Source organism: Perca flavescens, chromosome 18, assembly GCF_004354835.1.
Source record: "Perca flavescens isolate YP-PL-M2 chromosome 18, PFLA_1.0, whole genome shotgun sequence".
In the NCBI taxonomy this organism is placed as follows: Eukaryota; Metazoa; Chordata; class Actinopteri; order Perciformes; family Percidae; genus Perca; species Perca flavescens.
This window is the reverse complement of record NC_041348.1, coordinates 3982007-3999185: the sequence shown is the minus strand read 5'-3', so window position 1 is coordinate 3999185 and position 17179 is coordinate 3982007. Positions and strand designations below refer to the sequence as shown.

Here is a 17179-nt window from a genome sequence, read left to right as displayed (position 1 = left end):
TCCGTAGAGAAAGCTCTTTGGTCTTGCCCATGGTGGAGATGTTGGATGCTGGTTGTTTGGGTGTTGACAGGTGTCTTTTATACAGGTAACGAGGTGAGGCAGGTATATTTGATGTAGATAATTGGTTCGGATTGGGGCTGTGTCTTAAAGAAAGACTAACTGGCTTGTAGGAGCCAGAATACTTGCTGTTCGTCCAGGGGGTCAAATACTTGTTTTTCCTCATCAGATGGTTATCAATTTTAATAAATTCATATGATGTGATTTTCTGGAATTTTCTTTGGGATTCTGTCTTTCACTGTTAGAATGTACATATGATTAAAATTGTAGATTTTTGCATTCTTTGTAAGTGGGCAAACCTGCAAAATCAGCAAGGGGTCAAATACTTATTTCCCCCACTGTAGATGGAAACTAAGAAGATAGAGAAAAATGTGTAAATGTGTGTGTGTATGCATTTATGTCTGCATCTGTGTCTATGTTTATGCATGTGTTTATGTGAGTGTAGGTAGGTAGCTATACGGTGTAGGTGTATGTAAATATGTATACATAAGTGAAGCATCAAATTGTTTTGTGTATATATATATATACACATAGTATGAATATACATAGATATATATGTGTATATGTGTGTATTCATGTATTTCTCTGAATGATTTGTATATGCGACAGGACGATGTTTGTTAAATAAGTAAGTTTGTGGTGTCTTGTAATCCCAGAGGTGTCAAAAGTATTCACATTCATTACTTAAGTAGAAGTATAGATACTAGGGTTTGAAAAGACTTCTGTAGAAGTTCAAGTATCAACTCAAGCTTTTTACTCCAGTAAAAGTGTAAAAGTACTGGTTTCAAAACTACTTAAAGTATAAAAGTAAAAGTAATGTAAGGGGAAAAAAATACCATTAAGGACAAAAGCTTAGCCCACCCCACAGGGCCTTATAGTGCACTACCCCACCTCCACAAAAAAACATTTTTCTAAAGGATACTAATCGTCTCCAGTGAAATACAGACACACTTTTACACTGTTTAGCTGTCAGCATTTTAACCGTGTTTACTCCAGCTGCTAGCTACGTTACCTGCTGTCAGGTGTAGTGTTAACTAGAGTCTCTCTAACGTCCGTTTTCGGAGCATCAGAGAGAAGCGCAGGCATTTAAGTAGCACCTAAATAAGGCACCGAAATCTGGGTTGCTATTCGGTCCGGTAGATAACAGTCGTTAAGGCACCGGTGGCGTATTAGCACCGGGTCTGTGCAGGTGTGATGGATCGCATACCAACCAATAGGGTGTCGGAATGGTATATGTTTATACGTCTCATCCAACCACAATCAAATTCACTCTATCCGGATGGTGCGATTTATCTGGATACGTTTTTTTTATGTGTTTTTTTTTTAACGACGACTAGGCTAGCTGGAATGAAAACCAGCCGAACTGAAATAGGAGTAATGAGGCTATTTTTAAAATGTTAGGAGTAGAAAGTACAGATAGTTGCGTCAGTTGTCGCCAAACATGTTTTGTGTCTGTTGGGCTTGACCTGAATAAATATAAAGACATGCTCACAAACACAAAAATGTTAAATAATTGGAATAGTCCAGATAGAACTTCAATTATGTTTTTTAATTATTTCTCACGCATTGACTCAACGTGCTAACGAACAGCTACAGTACCTACAGATCTGCCTTTACCCGCCAGTAAAACTCCACTGTATGACTCGCATCAGATGGCTGAAAATCTGCGAGTCCCAAATATCGAGATGGCGAAGGCCAAAATGAAATCTCAAAACGGTAGTCCACAAACCAACGGTTGAGGTCAGTGATGCTACTTCCATTATTTGGTCAGTCTACACTGACATCAGTGGAGAGGGATAGTGGTCAGAGAACGGAAGCACAAGTTCAGAGCAACTTAAAGCAGTTTAATAAAAAAACTATTAAGTGTATCTGAAACTGTCGACACAATTTCGACCCGGCAGCACAGAAGATCTATACAAGTTGAGCAGCACTGACATCCTGTAACTGGAAGATGGCGTGCCCTACACAGTGATGAAGTGTTACTGGTAGCCTCTGACTGAAAACTTGATGCTGTGGTTATGGAGGCGGTCGATGAGACTAGTTTTATAGAAGGCAGCTCCTGGAGTGTACACCCCTCCCCTGTCAAAAACAAGAGAGAGACAGGAAGAGAGAGAGAGATTTATTTTAAAGAGGTGGTAGGCAGATATAGATAAGAAGATAAGTTATGACAAAAAAAAAAAAACTGACCTCCTGGGGAGAGAGTGCACTTCATTCAGCAAGGTTACGGCTGCTTGTACCATAGCAGAAACTGTAGCGACATAACCAGGCTCTGTAAACCACAAGAAAAACACAAACATGGTGATAAGAAGTTGCAGAAATATCTCTGAATGTTCCAAAGCATTGTTCATAACACAAAATGCATTGTCAGTTCCAGCTACTACAGTATTTACGGTATGTGATTGCTTAAAGGAGAAGTCTGGTGAGCTTCTACACTTTTCTTAGTGCCAACAAATGCCATGAAAAGACCAAAACCAAAGCCCGGTTTGATTGTTAGAAGTTGGGGATGGTACCAATAGAACCTCTCCATCCAGTCCTAGCACGCTGATCCGATACTAAAGGTGGAACTAGAAAGACTGCAGTCCAACATTGCTGTAGACGTTCCTCTGCGTTGTTGGTGAAGAGGAAATACAGCGAGAGATGGATGGAGCAGAGAGAAATATAATAATAATTTCAGCACGTTTCTCAGCTCATGGCTGTCCACATCTCTTACTGTACCATCCGTTAACAACCCTGTCTACATTTAAAGCCTCTAAACACACACACAAGTGATTTCAGATATTTTGGCTGATTAGACTCTGCTCAGGTTAAAGGTGGGCCAGAGCTTTGATGGGAACTTATTAGGTCACTAATTATTTTTACCAATGACAATGATAAAGCTCTCATTGGTTCCACCCTAACAGGTGCAACAGCTGTAACAGGGGATTCAGGAAGATGTTAACTACACTAGTTACATTAACTAGGGCTGGGCAATATATTGATTTTACGATACGATATCGGGATATAAGACTAGATATTGTCTTAGATTTTGGATATCGTAATATCGTGATATGACATACGTGTTGTCTTTTACTGGTTTTATAGGTTGCATTACAGTAAAGTGATGTACTTTTCTGAACTTACCAGACTGTTCTAGCTGTTCTATTATTTGCCTTTTCCCCACTTAGACATTATGTCCACATTATTGATGATTATTTATCTAAAATCTAAGTGTGAAGATATATTATTAGCGCACCAATTGTCAACCCTAGAATATTGCCGCAATATCGATATCGAGGTATTTGGTCAAGAATATCGTGATATCTGATTTTTTCATTTATAAAAATGTATCCATTGCTTTTGCAGGCTTACATCAATGATCTTGGCCCTACACACACCGTAAATCAACGTGCTAACCAAATATTCACATTTCTATTACTAATAAATACTTTGATAATAGATGCATGAATTCCAATGTGCTGTTTCAAATTCAGTGTCACTTTTGAAGATGCAACATATAAGGTAAACTCACAGCCCCATCGCTGTCATGACAGTAAAAACAAATATATATATTTTTTTTATTATTGTATATTATTTTTTTAATTGCTCTTTAATGTTTCATGTAAAGCACTTTGAATTGCCTTGTTGCTGAAAGGTGCTGTAGAAATAAAGTTGCCTTGCCTTACAACCTCAGCCTGTCAGTCTCGCACCAGGGCAGAGAAACCACCGTTGTGCCTGGCTGCTTTGCTCCGAGGAAGTGTAACATCAACAGCACCTCGACCGCTTTCGGCTCGCCTTTAATATCATATCGCAGCAAACTCGGTCTGCATTAAGTTATGAAAAACTGTAACCACACTTAAAACCACTTTATCTGCATTTCCGTGACTGACTGTGACTTCAACAAAACTGCAGAGCCGACGCAGTTTGCACGGTCTGCAGCGCTGCGTGTGTGCAAGTGTGTGTGTTTGTGTCAGAGCTCCGCTCCCTGTCAATTTTGACAGATAAGTTTGCGCTTACGCGCTCTCAAGTACCGAAATTTCAACGTTTAACGTGTAAAAAAGGGGGCAAATTTACTGGTCGCACATGTGAGACTGGATGTAAAATTCAGTCGCACAAATTTTGGTCCCAGTCTGGACCCTGCTGGTAGTAATTCTATTGTCTTAAATCAACAAGGTCACTATTGCGCTTGTCATTAGACCGTTTTGGGCTTTAGCGGGAAAGGGGAAAGGGACTGCGAAGTTGTCGATGTTCAATTTTTTTTGCTAAGTCCTGGATCTTCACAATCATATCTACAGCACCTTTAATAACACATGTCCACTTGTCCAGCCGACTTTTACCTGCTCCTAAGACCTGGGTGCAGATCTTTGCGTTGGGTCGGCCCTGTGTGGGATCTGTACCCTCTGAGTAGCCCTCCCCGAAAAGTATCATGCTGAAACAGGTGTCTTCTATCTGAGAGGAGATAAAGGAATGATGAGAGAGGAACGGAATGATCGGACAAATTAATAAATCAAACAAGAGACTTGCAACACGCTGTACAATAACACAAAACTCCAAGATAGTAAATACTGTACGTGGATCATGGTTGATGTCAGCAGAGCTGTAATGGTTGTTATAAACTATAAAGTCAGCAAAATATGAACCCATAGGGCCCTATCTTGCACCCAGCGCAATTGCCTTTGTACACCGACGCATGTATCATTCCTATTTTGCACCCGACGCACAGCGGACTTTTCCCTCCACAGACGCATGTCGGTAAATTAGGAAATGTTTTTGCTCTCCCGGGGGCGGTTCAGCGGAAAGAGGAGCCGTGTTCCGGCGCAAACGTTCCCTGGTGCTATTTTGCAGTTTCAGAAAACAATTCCGCCACTGACCAGGAAAAACCTGGTCTAAAGTCAGTGGCGCTAGTCTAAAGTCAGTGGCGCGTTATTCAGATGCTATTTTAGGAGGGCATGCTTGGCCATAATGTGTGCACAACACTTTGTTTCTCTCATCTACACGGACACAGCATGTCCCATTTTTTTCAAACCATACATAATTACCCCAAGTGAAGGAGTTCAAGTACCTTGGGGTTGTGTTCGCGAGTGAGGGGACAATGGAGCGGGAGATTGGTCGGAGAATCGGCGCAGCGGGTGCGGTATTGCATTCAATCTATCGCACCGCCAGACGAAAAGAGAGCTGAGCCAGAAGGCAAAGCTCTCGATCTACCGGTCAGTTTTCGTTCCTACCCTCACCTATGGTCATGAAGGCTGGGTCATGACCGAAAGAACGAGATCCAGGGTACAAGCGGCTGAAATGGGTTTCCTCAGGAGGGTGGCTGGCGTCTCCCTTAGAGATAGGGTGAGAAGCTCAGTCATCCGTGAGGAGCTCGGAGAGAGCCGCTGCTCCTTTGGCCGAAAGGAGCCAGTTGAGGTGGTTCGGGCATCTGGTAAGGATGCCCCTGGGCGCCTCCCTAGGGAGGTGTTCCAGGCACGCCCAGCTGGGAGGAGGCCTCGGGAAGACCCAGGACTAGGTGGAGGGATTATATCTCCAACCTGGCCTGGGAACGCTCGGGATCCCCAGTCGGAGCTGGTTAATGTTGCTCGGGAAAGGGAAGTTTGGGGTCCCCTGCTGGAGCTGCTCCCCCCGCGACCCGACACCGGATAAGCGGACGAAGATGGATGGATGGATGGACATAATTACAAGGAAAAATATTACTGAAAATGCGCTTCAGGTGTTTGGATAGGTCAGGAGGCACTTTACAGTACAGTCCTCAAAAAGTCCCAGCATTCTTTGTGGCTTGTTGTGTTTTACACAACATTTCCATGAATCATGGATGTGTTGATGACATAAATGAGGAAATATTAGAGGACTTAAGGAGACGTGATGTTGAACTACGGTGGGATTGGACACTCCGGCGGGATCTTCTCCGGAAGTGGCAATGTGCTCCTGGTGGAGCGGGTGGACGGAGATGGAGTGGGGGAAGGAGGAAGGGACACAACAGGGGCAGGTGGTGCGTTTGGAGGTCCGCGCTCCATGGCTGCAGCAATCCTCTCCAGACTTGAGGAGATGCGCCCGAGAGGAGCAGCAACATCGCCACCCGGCCAAGACGGGCATTTATTACTTTGCCACATCCCGGACAGCTCCCACTGGCGTGCGCCAGGCAAACCCGCCGTCATAATAGCAATCCGCCATGGAACAAGCGCACCTGCTCTTAAAGGGAATGTGAGATGACGCTCTGATTGGTTAATTTCACGTTACACCCAAACCACATCTAGCTACTTCAGACCAACCCATTTCAGATTTGCGTCGGGAGTCATTTATCCCACCGGTATAATAGCAACACCCCTGAGATCCACCCACATAGCTACTTGCGTTTCATGTTTGATAGTTGCGTTTCAGATCGTTAAAATAGGGCCCATTATGTGTAATATGTATAACCATGGTAGACAACATAAGTATAGCAGGAAACAAATCTAAAGTATTTTCTTATATTAGGGTGTTTTTGTATAACTCATAGTAGCTCATAGTTTAGTTTAGTTTATTATAAGGATCCTCATTAGCGGAGGCTTAGACCACCAGCTAGTCTTCCTGGGGTCCAACAACATTAAATCAGATCATATTTAAACATTTCATGACACATACAGGAAAAGAATTAGGGCTGCACGATAGGACGAGGAAAATATCTAAGTGCTATTATTTTGACTGATATTGCGATATGATTCACGATATTGGAGGGAATGATCGTTTTTGTATCACTCATTTTCATTGAAAATTATTAACATTGAAAAACATTAAAATAATTATAGTGGGATTTTTACAAGTATCTTTTCCAAATCTGTAGGATAGGATTTGCAGGCTGGGTTGTCTCTGCAGCACCACGATACTTCATTCAGAATGGTTGGACACATATTTTGCCATTAAGAAATATTGCGCCTCCCCCCCCTGTGATTTGGATATTGCACTAGTCCATATTGCAATTTCGATACAATTGCGATTAATTGTGCAGCCTTAAAAAGAATCACAAAATACTCCAACAAGTATAAACAAAATAACAAGGAAAAGAACCAGAAAACCCCCCCAAAAACGACATTACACTATATCACACAATGTATGTATTACAAGCGTTAACATATACATTTAATATGCCACTACTATCAAAGCATCTGAAAACGTGGTTTCAAATCTTGAGTTTTTCCTCTATAACATTAAATAAATATGAATGACTTAATAAACAGTCAAAGTTAAAGTTTTGAAAAGAACCTCCTTAAGTATTATTTATTAGGAGTTTAGAACTTGAAAGCTCAGATAATCTACGGTTTCACATTTTGATTCAGATGTTGTTAAATCCTAAAGACAAGTACAGAAATCTCTCATCATGTGAAATAACCAAAACTGTTCTAGCTGTGGCAGATTTTCTCTTCATTTTTGGACCCCATCACTCATAATAAGATTAATAAAATAGGTTTTCAGGGCTTTTGACAACACAAACTACATCATCCAGACCAGATAATTCACTTCAATTGGTTTCAAAGCTCCTAACTACAGGAGGTGTTTGACAGCCGTTTCTCCCCAATGTATCTTTAAGTTCATCTCAGGATACTAAAATGATACAAATCTATAAAGCTCTGACAGTGTTTGTGTTACCTGCTTTATGGTTGGACCAGACTTGGTGAATAAACCAAAGGAGAAGAGTGATGGAAACTTTGGGAAAGACAAAAAAAAACACAAATGTCACTTATACAAACACGTTATTGTCACCAAATTGTGCTTACAGCTGAATTATAAGCTAAGTTTGTAAAGAACTGGGACTATAAAAATAACATTCCTTATACCGACTCATTTATTCTCCATGACTTCTCTGCTTTTTTCTTGATTTGCAGTGCTGACAGATGAAGCATTAAAACTGTATAATCCATGTTGATTTGAAACATTTCTACACTCACACGCATCACGTAATATCCCAGTTGTTGCCACACTCTGCTGCTGCATTTAACATGAGTAGCATTGAGTAAGCCTTTTTGGCTAATACCAACATCTGACTGTGACATTTATCCACATTTCAAAGCCTGGAATAACCATTTTAAGTCTTAAGGCCAGGACACACAGAACCGACAATCTGCCGTTGGACAGTCTGGCGAGGTCAGCAACTCGAGTCTGTTCGGTGTGTTCTGTGTCGTCGTCCGTCCCAGGGGCCGTCGGACTTCATTTTGGTCGATTTGACACGTATAATTGGCGGGAAGGGCACTGACGGCAGTCGGACACAAATGACCCATCTGATTGGTGGAGTGATAACCCGAAGAAGGGGAGCTAAATGAGCGCGACTAGTCTCTCAAAATCTTTTAAACTGACCTTTGTTGATCTGAAATGAAGACAGATTCAGCAACTGCACGGCCTATTTCTCTCTTCAAATGTTTTCAGAAACACGTTTTGGTGAACTATTTTAGTACAATATGAGATCGCATTCTGAACGAGGCCGCCATGACAGTCTGGCTTTGAATTTCCGGAGAAAACAGAGCCACGTGACGCGTTCGTCCAATACAGATTAGCGCCGCCTGCTGTTATGGAGACGTATTACGTCTCGTCTCTTCGGTGTGTTCTGATGCATTTTTTTGATCAACTCACGGAGACTGATCAGTCCGACTGCCTTTTCTGCCGACGGTTGGCCATCTGGTGGGTGTGTACGCAGCTTTAAAGAGTTTTAAAGCTATAGTGCGTAGTTTCAGATATAATGAAATATTTACTAAAATGTGAGGGGTGTACTCACTTTTGTGAGATACTGTATATACTCCACTACCAAGGGATTAAATGATCTGCTTTGGACAGAAAAATGATCTGCTTTGGACAGAAAAATACCAAGGTAAACGTTACAAAAAGAGGTCGGTTGATAAACATTCTGGCTACCGTGGTGAGGAGTTTCCTGCCCAGGCTGAATTTGACCATGAACCAGAAGATCAGGCCGCCACAGAAGAGCTTAACTACTGAGAGGAGGCCTCCAATCCCCACGTAGGCACTGTACTGCACCTGCGGACGGAGGGAAGCGAGGGCACAATGTAAATGATAAAAATTAAAGGTGACAGAGAAGGGGAAAAATAATGGGATGCAGATAAAAAGGACAGGTGAGGGGAAAATCAGAGATAAAGGAAAAGAGGTAAGTCGAGAGAGAAGGGAGGGAGGAGAGGAGGGACACGGAAGAAGGAATAAGAGATGAAATTGAAGTTATTAAAGGAAAGGGCGGGTGGTAGAAGTGAAGGAGAGGAGAAGGGGGGAGGAGGATGTAGATGCGAAGGTAGAGGATAGAAGAGAAGTAGGAGGGTGAAGTGAAATGCAGAATCAAATTGAGGGAGGAAAAAGGAGGGGGACATAGTTTAAAAAAAAAAAAGGAGTACAAAAGAGAAACAGTTGGCGGGAGAAAAAAAAGAGCGTGGCAGAAGGCAGGGAGAGAGGGATAAGATGTCAAAGGGAGTAATGAGCAGCGGAGAGGGAAGTGAGTCGCTACAGATGACTCATCATATTTCCACTCTGCTGGTAGACGGCGGTCTAAACAACATGATGAGATAGCTCCATTAGGGCTGGGATCTAAACAGTGACAGCTGCTGGAATGGCTGACCCAGTTACAGGTACAGCAGGGGAGAAAAAGGGTTCACTTTTCACCGACAGGATGCAGAGGTGCAGTCAAAATAATATAGAAAAGGAGTATGTGTTCTTTATACTACATATTAAACCTCTTTGTGTTATCTAATGCAGCGTACCAAACTGTGTTCCTGGGGGACACAGATACTAATGAGATATTACGGTAGTGTTCTTCATCTTCCTGTTCCTGAGGCTCACTCAGGTAGAGCAAAACGTTTCGATGCATGCCCACTTATTTACTGCCTCCAACAGGGCATGCTAAATTATTGAATACATAGACATTTAAAATGTCCATGTATTTATTTGGCAGACGCTTTTTTCCAAAGCAACGCACAAAGGAGGTACAGTCCAAGCTACAGTAAATCAAGGAGTCAAGTCTAGGGTTGGACCGTTTTTTGGCAGTTTGCAGATTATCTGTATCTGCGTTTTATTTGCCTGATGACCGATAAAGTTAATTCATTAAAAAGTGCTCTACTCTGACTCGGCTACAGCTCTGTGTCCGTCCCTCTGCTTCAGTTTCACTCAGTACTGAGGGGCCAACAACACGGAAACGCTTTTCGTTATGAATGCACGTTTTGACCGATCGTCCAAATTAATCCTGTAAACGCACTGCCTGAAGACGCACTTTTTTGAAACCTGGTCCCAGGGTGAAAAAATTTGAAAACGCCCCCTCGCGGCTTCGCCGTCCAAACGAAGCCTGATGTTACGCTCAAAGCAGACTACAAGGCACAGTATTGAGCATATAGAGCAATGCTTTGATCATCTAATGCTATAGTACCACGTGCAGATGAAAACAGTTGATGTGATACAAACTCCTGTCTACTACAGAGGGAGCTCATGTGTAGGGAGGCAGGAAATGCCAGTAAATGGCAACAATGGACCACAAAAAAGGTGAGGAGGAAGGACTTCAAAATAATAAAAGAATTAGCTTTGCAAATGTTTTAGGAGGGGAAAAAAATGCATTCAACAACTCTAACTACCATCACTGCAATCAATAATGGGAAACAGACACAGTTCTTGCGTTGATCTAATCTTACTGGAGACTGCTGTTCCTCCTCATGAAGGAAACGCTGGGTTCTCTTGACTACAGAGGGGTCAGAACCCATAAATGGGATGGCATACTGCTCGATCTCCTTACTGAAAAACACAAAACTCCTGGACAGACACAGACACAGACACACACAGACACACACAGACACAGACACACACAGACACACACAGACACAGACAGACACAGACAGACACAGACAGACACAGACAGACACACTTCATGGTCTTGTTTCAGACACACAGACTCACAGTAAATACACTCCCAAATTTGCATCATATAATTTCATAATTACTAAAATGTCTGTTTAGCTGTTTTTTTTCGTTTCTGACCAACCTATCTCACAATATACTAAACTGACGTGGAAGTTTGTGCACACATGCCTGCTCTCAATTGAAAGAACATATTGATTGTGTTGAACATATGGACTTCATGTTTAACTTGAATTTTTCAAAGAGCATCTTCAAAATGACAAATTTACATTTATATGGATTGATTGCATTTCCTCAAATGGTACTATGTTGTAAATTAAATTGATGGTTCGGAGTAATGTCACCTTAGGGTCCTTTGCACCATGACCTCGAATATATTTATTAATTTAATGATTAAATAAGGTAATGTCTCCAAACTTACCTCAATTATAACTTGTCTCCTGCTAGTTATTCTACAGCACTTACTTTAAAAAATAAGTTAAATTAATAAATAATTTTGTTGCATCTCTTTTCGGTGTTGTAATTTGTAGACGGCCCTAAGCACTCGTCTTACAGCAGCAACAACAACAACAGCAGAGAGCAGAAGCCAGCAGGCAAGTGTTATTTACATACACTTCTGGTGTACTTACAAACTTTACAATCCATCGTTTTATGAGTACATAACCTATTTGTACTACAGTAGACGTTTGGTATCATTTCGAGCATTATTAGCGGGGTAATGTTAAGAGACACTTCGGATCCATTAGCCCCTGCGCTAAGCTATTCAGCTGATAACGCTACTCTACGCTAACTCTCCCAATGTTTGACCAAGGTGAAAAAAGCTTCTGCGGGGGTGTTTGGCTGGAGGTCATGGTGCAAAGGACCCTAGGGGGACATTACTCCGAACCATCACTTTAAGGTATTGTTATTCAATAATATTCACTTTTCACTTTGGAATCAAATTATTGAAATGTAGGTCAAAAGTAAAAAAGATGGAACAGTTCCAGTGGGAAGAGCTTTCTCTGCTCTGAACTGAAGAAACACGCCTTCCACCTTCCTGAACTAATTGCTGCCAAGCCCCACATCCCCATAAAAACAGGATAACTCAAAGTAAAGTGTTTTAGCCAGACAGTAATTGTTCAGTTATAGCTTTACCTCTTTCTGATTTTGGCTCCCACCACAGGCAGCGGCTTGTGGCCGAGCTTCTTCCTCAGCTGGCGGAGGGATTTGCTGTCTGCGAAACCGTGCACAGCAGCCTGCCAAGTGGCAGCGTGGCCAGACGAGCCCTGCAAGGGTTGAGTTGACATCAAAACTCTGTCACGGTGCAGGAAACCAGTGCTATCCACAAGGCCCTTTAATAAACACCAAAAGGTGTAGTGTATATAGGCTCCAAATTTCTTCTGATTGACAGATTTAGGTAACCTAAGCCGGCTGGGGTTTGCTTGACCTACTTACTTACTTACCTAGCTACCTACTTACTTATGACTGAAACTGCAGGGTAATTGCAGAAAAGCAGTCAGTAGAATGTTTTGGTTGTATATCAGAATATTTGAACGGAAATTAAAATGGGTTTCTAATAAGTAGTTAATGTAGTTTATGAAACTACTCTCTCTCATACTGTATTACCCTTCAATTTCCCTTCTGTTAAATTACCTTTCCGTGTCACAGGGATTTTCGTACTCAATACTAGATTTAGCTGGGAGTCATTTTTAGGAAATCAGTTCTCTTCCACTCAGTAGGAGGTAAAGTAAAATGCTATGTTTTATTTAAGAAAAACTGTGTTCAACTTTGTTTCAACTGCATTTTTTTTCTGACATTTTCTAACACATCCCGTCTGTGATCGGTCACATCTTTAACTGTGTTCTTAAAGTGACAGCTCAATCATATAAACTTTCACCAACACAGCCATCACTTTACTTTTGAAAAGTTGGAAGGAGTATCAGACTACATTTCCCATCATGCAATACAGAAGCTGTAATTGGTCAGGCTACCTCAGGCCCACTGCTAATGTTCAGGAAGCTCTCCACAGCTGTCAGTGTTCCTGAAATCAGACCAAATTGCACAGTTAGAGACTTAGTTCCAGTTTAAATGTATCATTATTAAAATACAATCACATGCATTTAACTAAACCTGCCACTATTAGCCTTTGGGTTTTTTAAAGACCGGAGCAAAACAGTTTGATCTATCGGTCGATAAATTAATGACAATTGCAACTGATAAAATCAGTTGAAATCTAGTATTAGTTCATTACTGTATTGAGTAATGAATTAATTAATCTAGGTACTACTAAAGAAAATTTGATTTATCTATATTTCGAGATTGTGAGGACGTATAAAAGTAAACAAGTGAACAAAAGCTGACAATCCAATGTAAAAGCATCAGTTTTTGAAAAAAGCACAGTTGTGTTTAATGTATGTAGTGTTGTACACCTTAATGTTTTGAGGGCTCAAACAACCCACTAGCATTTTAAACTTTTTACCTTCTTCATTGAGTAAACCATTTACAGCTTTTTGACTCAGCCTATCTTCTGTTTCCTACCTCTGAACTGCCTCTGTGTATAGAGAATACCCAGGTCTGCCGGTATAGAGTCAAAGCCACAGCTGCCAATCACATACACTCCTCTGTCCAACGCCTTGGTGTGGTACTCTAGCTGCATACGCTCTAGGAACTGTAGAGGATGGATGCCCACATGTACACATAGACACAAAAACTAAATACATTTGTTTTGCATATGGTTTTATGAACACAACCATCATGCACAGTGCAGTCTACTTTAAGAACAGTGCTAATAACCAAGCTATACATAGAAAGATACAACCACAGTAAATCAACACCTAAGAAACATAAAAATGTACATTTATGTTCCTACCTGAGGCTCCCCGCAGATGTCTATGTAGTGAGCTCCATTTTCGATACAAGCTTTGACCACTGGTTCGCCATAAAATCTGTACTAAAAGGACAAAGGGCATGGAGGGATTTGTCAAACACAACCCAAATTTGAAACCAATTTAAAATCCTTACAAATCTCATCTCAACGTTCCCTTTGTTTCACACCCTGACAAAGTCTGGGTGACATACTTACAGGTCCCACACAGTTGAGAATCACCAGGCCTTGTTGGCACATGATGGCCAGCGATTCCTCTATTGACACATCTGCAACAATTATTTCAATATCTGTCTTCAACTCTGGCATAGCTGACAAAAGAGAGAAGAGATCATATTTTAGTATGTGTACAGTGGATAGCTTTTACACATAGCCCTAACCTCATGTGGTACTATACAGTACGTGTTCATGTCAAGACTTAAACTGCAACACTTCATATACAATATTATGTAGGCAGTCTGAAAAGCATTTCTGAGCCACTTTTAATTCAAGGTTATTAAAAACAAAGCAGAAAAGATTAGACATAAATAACAGTCTATATGAATATAATTATTTTGAAATGGTTATTGCTGAATATCAGCTGTCTCAGTGCTCTGTTATCAAGTTGGGAGGGGTATGATGTGTACTCAAACACTGTAAACTAATGGGACTACAGCATATATAAGAATATCCATTACTCAGACTGGGTCAAACTGTGAGTTAAACTGCTAAATAAGCTGCCAGCTGCCCCTTTCTACAACTAGAGCTTAGATAGCTGTTCTTGGTGCAAAACAACAACTTATATTCAGTGGAAGTTCTAGCTAACATTACATAACCAAAAACACAGACTACAGCCTCTGTCAGTCAAGTGAGTAAAGTATCCTATAAATATCCATTAGTTTGACAGCAAACACTGGTGTCTCAGTTAGCTACAGTAACACCCTGTCAGGCACTTACACAGCCTCCCCGCGGCTTGTTTCAACACTTCTTCCAGACGCGGTCTGCTTCTCCCGGCCACAGCCCATTTCAGGGAACTACCGCCGGGACCCTCGGCAGCACAACGGGCGACCTCCTCCACAACAAACTGTCCGGTGAACCCTGAGGCACCGAAAATTATAATATGATAGGGTCTACTAGAGGTTACCGCCGCCATTGTTGTGTTTTCAGTTCAAGATCCCGCCTGGTAACGCGTTAGTTCCGGTTCTGTACACTGATTGGCTGAAGAAGAACGCGACCGTCCAGAAATGATTAAATGGGCACCTGTGGAGGGTAGATGCTAGATCGGATCCGCTAGACGTCAAAGGACGTGATATACGGCGCTGATCCGCTTATCAATCCGCCGGCAGCACCTAACGTTACGCTTAACTAGTCAAACAAGCGATAGTTAAAAGTGGTATGTGGAGCATTATTGTTGTTTGACATTACGGATACATGTTTACAGTATACGTTTTTTTTCCCCCACTGGCGTTTTATTATAGGCTACATTAATTGCATGTTAACCCTAACGTAGGGTATTATTAACATAGCGGCGGCGACCATGTCCAATATAGACGCACTAATTTGATTACGAATTAGCCTGAATATGTTCCTAAAATAAAATCATTGATTGTGAAATATGATCTACCTACCTTACTTTAGTTGTGAGTCTGAAATAAAGATAGGCTAGATGATTATTATGATGATTCGGAAACACAGGTGGGTGCTAAATGCAATACTAAACAGATTCAACATGACACTTTTAAGAGGCCATTCTGTAATCGCAATGTAACGTTAACCAACATAGTGTCCATGAACCATGGTAAAGACTGCAGCAGCATGTTTCTAGACAAAAATATTCCGTGGTGTACATCGACATCTGGTTGCGACTCTGAGGTATTAAATTTGGGGAATTTGCGGCCAGTGTAACATTTCACCCTAAGAAACGATACAGTATACCTAACCTTTATAATGAACCCCATCTCCACATGTAGGGGACTATTCAAGTAGCCTACTACTCTGTGTGCACACCACATGGTGACACATGCAGACAAATAAACATGTAATAGCATTATTCTTTATAGAGCTTTACATTTTAAAACCGGCAAATGCAAAAAAAAAAAAAAAAACAATATTAATGCTAATATTATGTACCGTCAGTTTTCAAGCCAGAACATGAAGCCACTGAATTGAGCACACAAACATGAGGAAGTAGTGTGGTTTAAGAAAAAAAAGAATTTGCTTTCTTTCCTTGATCTACACCTTTTCCTCATGGTCCTGCCCTATGGTCCTGCCATGCACAATGTTATTTTGTTTATTCATAGCAGGTGTAACTTAAAACACTTCTGAGGGTGGGAACATGTGTCTACAGCAACAAAATGACCAGTTAGTGACCGGAGGTAATGATTTACCATTTTTTAATGGTTTGATAGCCCCAGCGATGGTGAACGTAAACTCCCATGCTATAAACAACTGCACCAAAACATAGACTTATAAAAAAAAAATGAATAAATCATCAGAGCCGCCGCTCCATAATAATATAATATTCTGAAGTAGCCAAACTTACTGTACCACACTCCCTCCTGCAGCATTGGTCTCCATCTCTGTTGCTTCTGGTAATCCACATTCAGACCCACAGCGCGCTTCTTGTTCTGTGTTGGTTAGTTCCATAGATTCGTTATCCATGTCTATCTCTTCATTCTCTTGCTCGTTTTGTTCTTCCTCTTCCTCATATTCCTCACTGCCCTGTCTCTCTCCCTGGTGTGCTGGCTCAGATATAGCGCTAACATGCTAGCTGCATTAGCGCTAATACTAGCCGTAGCTGCACTTGAGTTTAAAAACAAATCAGTCAGTTTGCAGCATTTTTCAACGTCAGCCAACAGTGCTCTCTTATATTTCTCTCTCTTTTTCTCTGCCCCCCACCCACCCCCCTTGTGTCGCTTGATGCCTCGATTAATTTTTTTGTCAACAACTTCCAACCGTAGCTTACAACTTCCAATTTTCAACTTCCAACCATCACGCTCGCTGACGCAGACCATAGACACATAAAGACGCAGACGCAGTCTACTCGGGTCTACCATTGACATGGTTATGTATATATATACATAATATATATATATATATATATATATATATATATATATATATATATATATATATATATATGTTATGTATATATATATAACATATATATATATATATATATATATATATATATATATATATATATATATATATATATATATATATATATATATATAAGGGGTCTACTTGATTCTGTCTTGGAATTTACAGAAGGCATTGCTTCATCTTAACTTTTGCAAACAAATATTAATATAAAGGAAATGTAGGTATTTCAAATCATGCACGTTTACGTTTATCTGATCTGAATAAATAATTCTGCTACAAAACAATACAGACTGATGTAAAAGTTTGTGACTCTGGAGGGTAACCATGACT

The 17179-nt window shown here is 41.0% G+C and overlaps 1 protein-coding gene across 3 annotated transcripts; it reads right to left on the bottom strand.

Moving 5' to 3' along the window:
* Positions 1 to 1880: 1880 nt before the first annotated feature.
* Positions 1881 to 16535, bottom strand: LOC114573198 (saccharopine dehydrogenase-like oxidoreductase). 3 transcript variants are annotated; one of them, XM_028605214.1, is made up of 12 exons: positions 16287 to 16535; positions 13964 to 14076; positions 13751 to 13831; positions 13420 to 13549; positions 12873 to 12922; positions 12037 to 12167; positions 10680 to 10797; positions 8914 to 9033; positions 7657 to 7713; positions 4371 to 4482; positions 2245 to 2326; positions 1881 to 2136 (listed from the first exon to the last, which is right to left on the bottom strand). In XM_028605214.1, the coding sequence occupies exons 1-12, from the start codon at positions 16309 to 16311 to the stop codon at positions 2037 to 2039; spliced, it is 1119 nt and encodes a 372-aa protein (XP_028461015.1). In that variant the 5' UTR covers positions 16312 to 16535; the 3' UTR covers positions 1881 to 2036. The 3 variants fall into 3 exon arrangements, with proteins under 3 accessions (XP_028461015.1, XP_028461013.1, XP_028461014.1); XM_028605212.1 differs by lacking the exon at positions 16287 to 16535 and adding an exon at positions 14702 to 14977; XM_028605213.1 differs by lacking the exons at positions 8914 to 9033; positions 16287 to 16535 and adding an exon at positions 14702 to 14979.
* Positions 16536 to 17179: the final 644 nt, after the last annotated feature.

Excerpts from the sequence above, each read along its gene's own strand:
- LOC114573198 (XM_028605212.1), bottom strand. The coding sequence starts at position 14,897 with ATGGCGGCGGTAACCTCTAGTAGACCCTATCATATTATAATTTTCGGT. Across the intron at positions 12,168-12,872 it reads ACATTAGCAGTGGGCCTGAG|GGCTCGTCTGGCCACGCTGC; the intron begins GTAGCCTGACCA and ends CAACCCTTGCAG. Across the intron at positions 4,483-7,656 it reads CTGGTCCAACCATAAAGCAG|ATAGAAGACACCTGTTTCAG; the intron begins GTAACACAAACA and ends ATCTCCTCTCAG.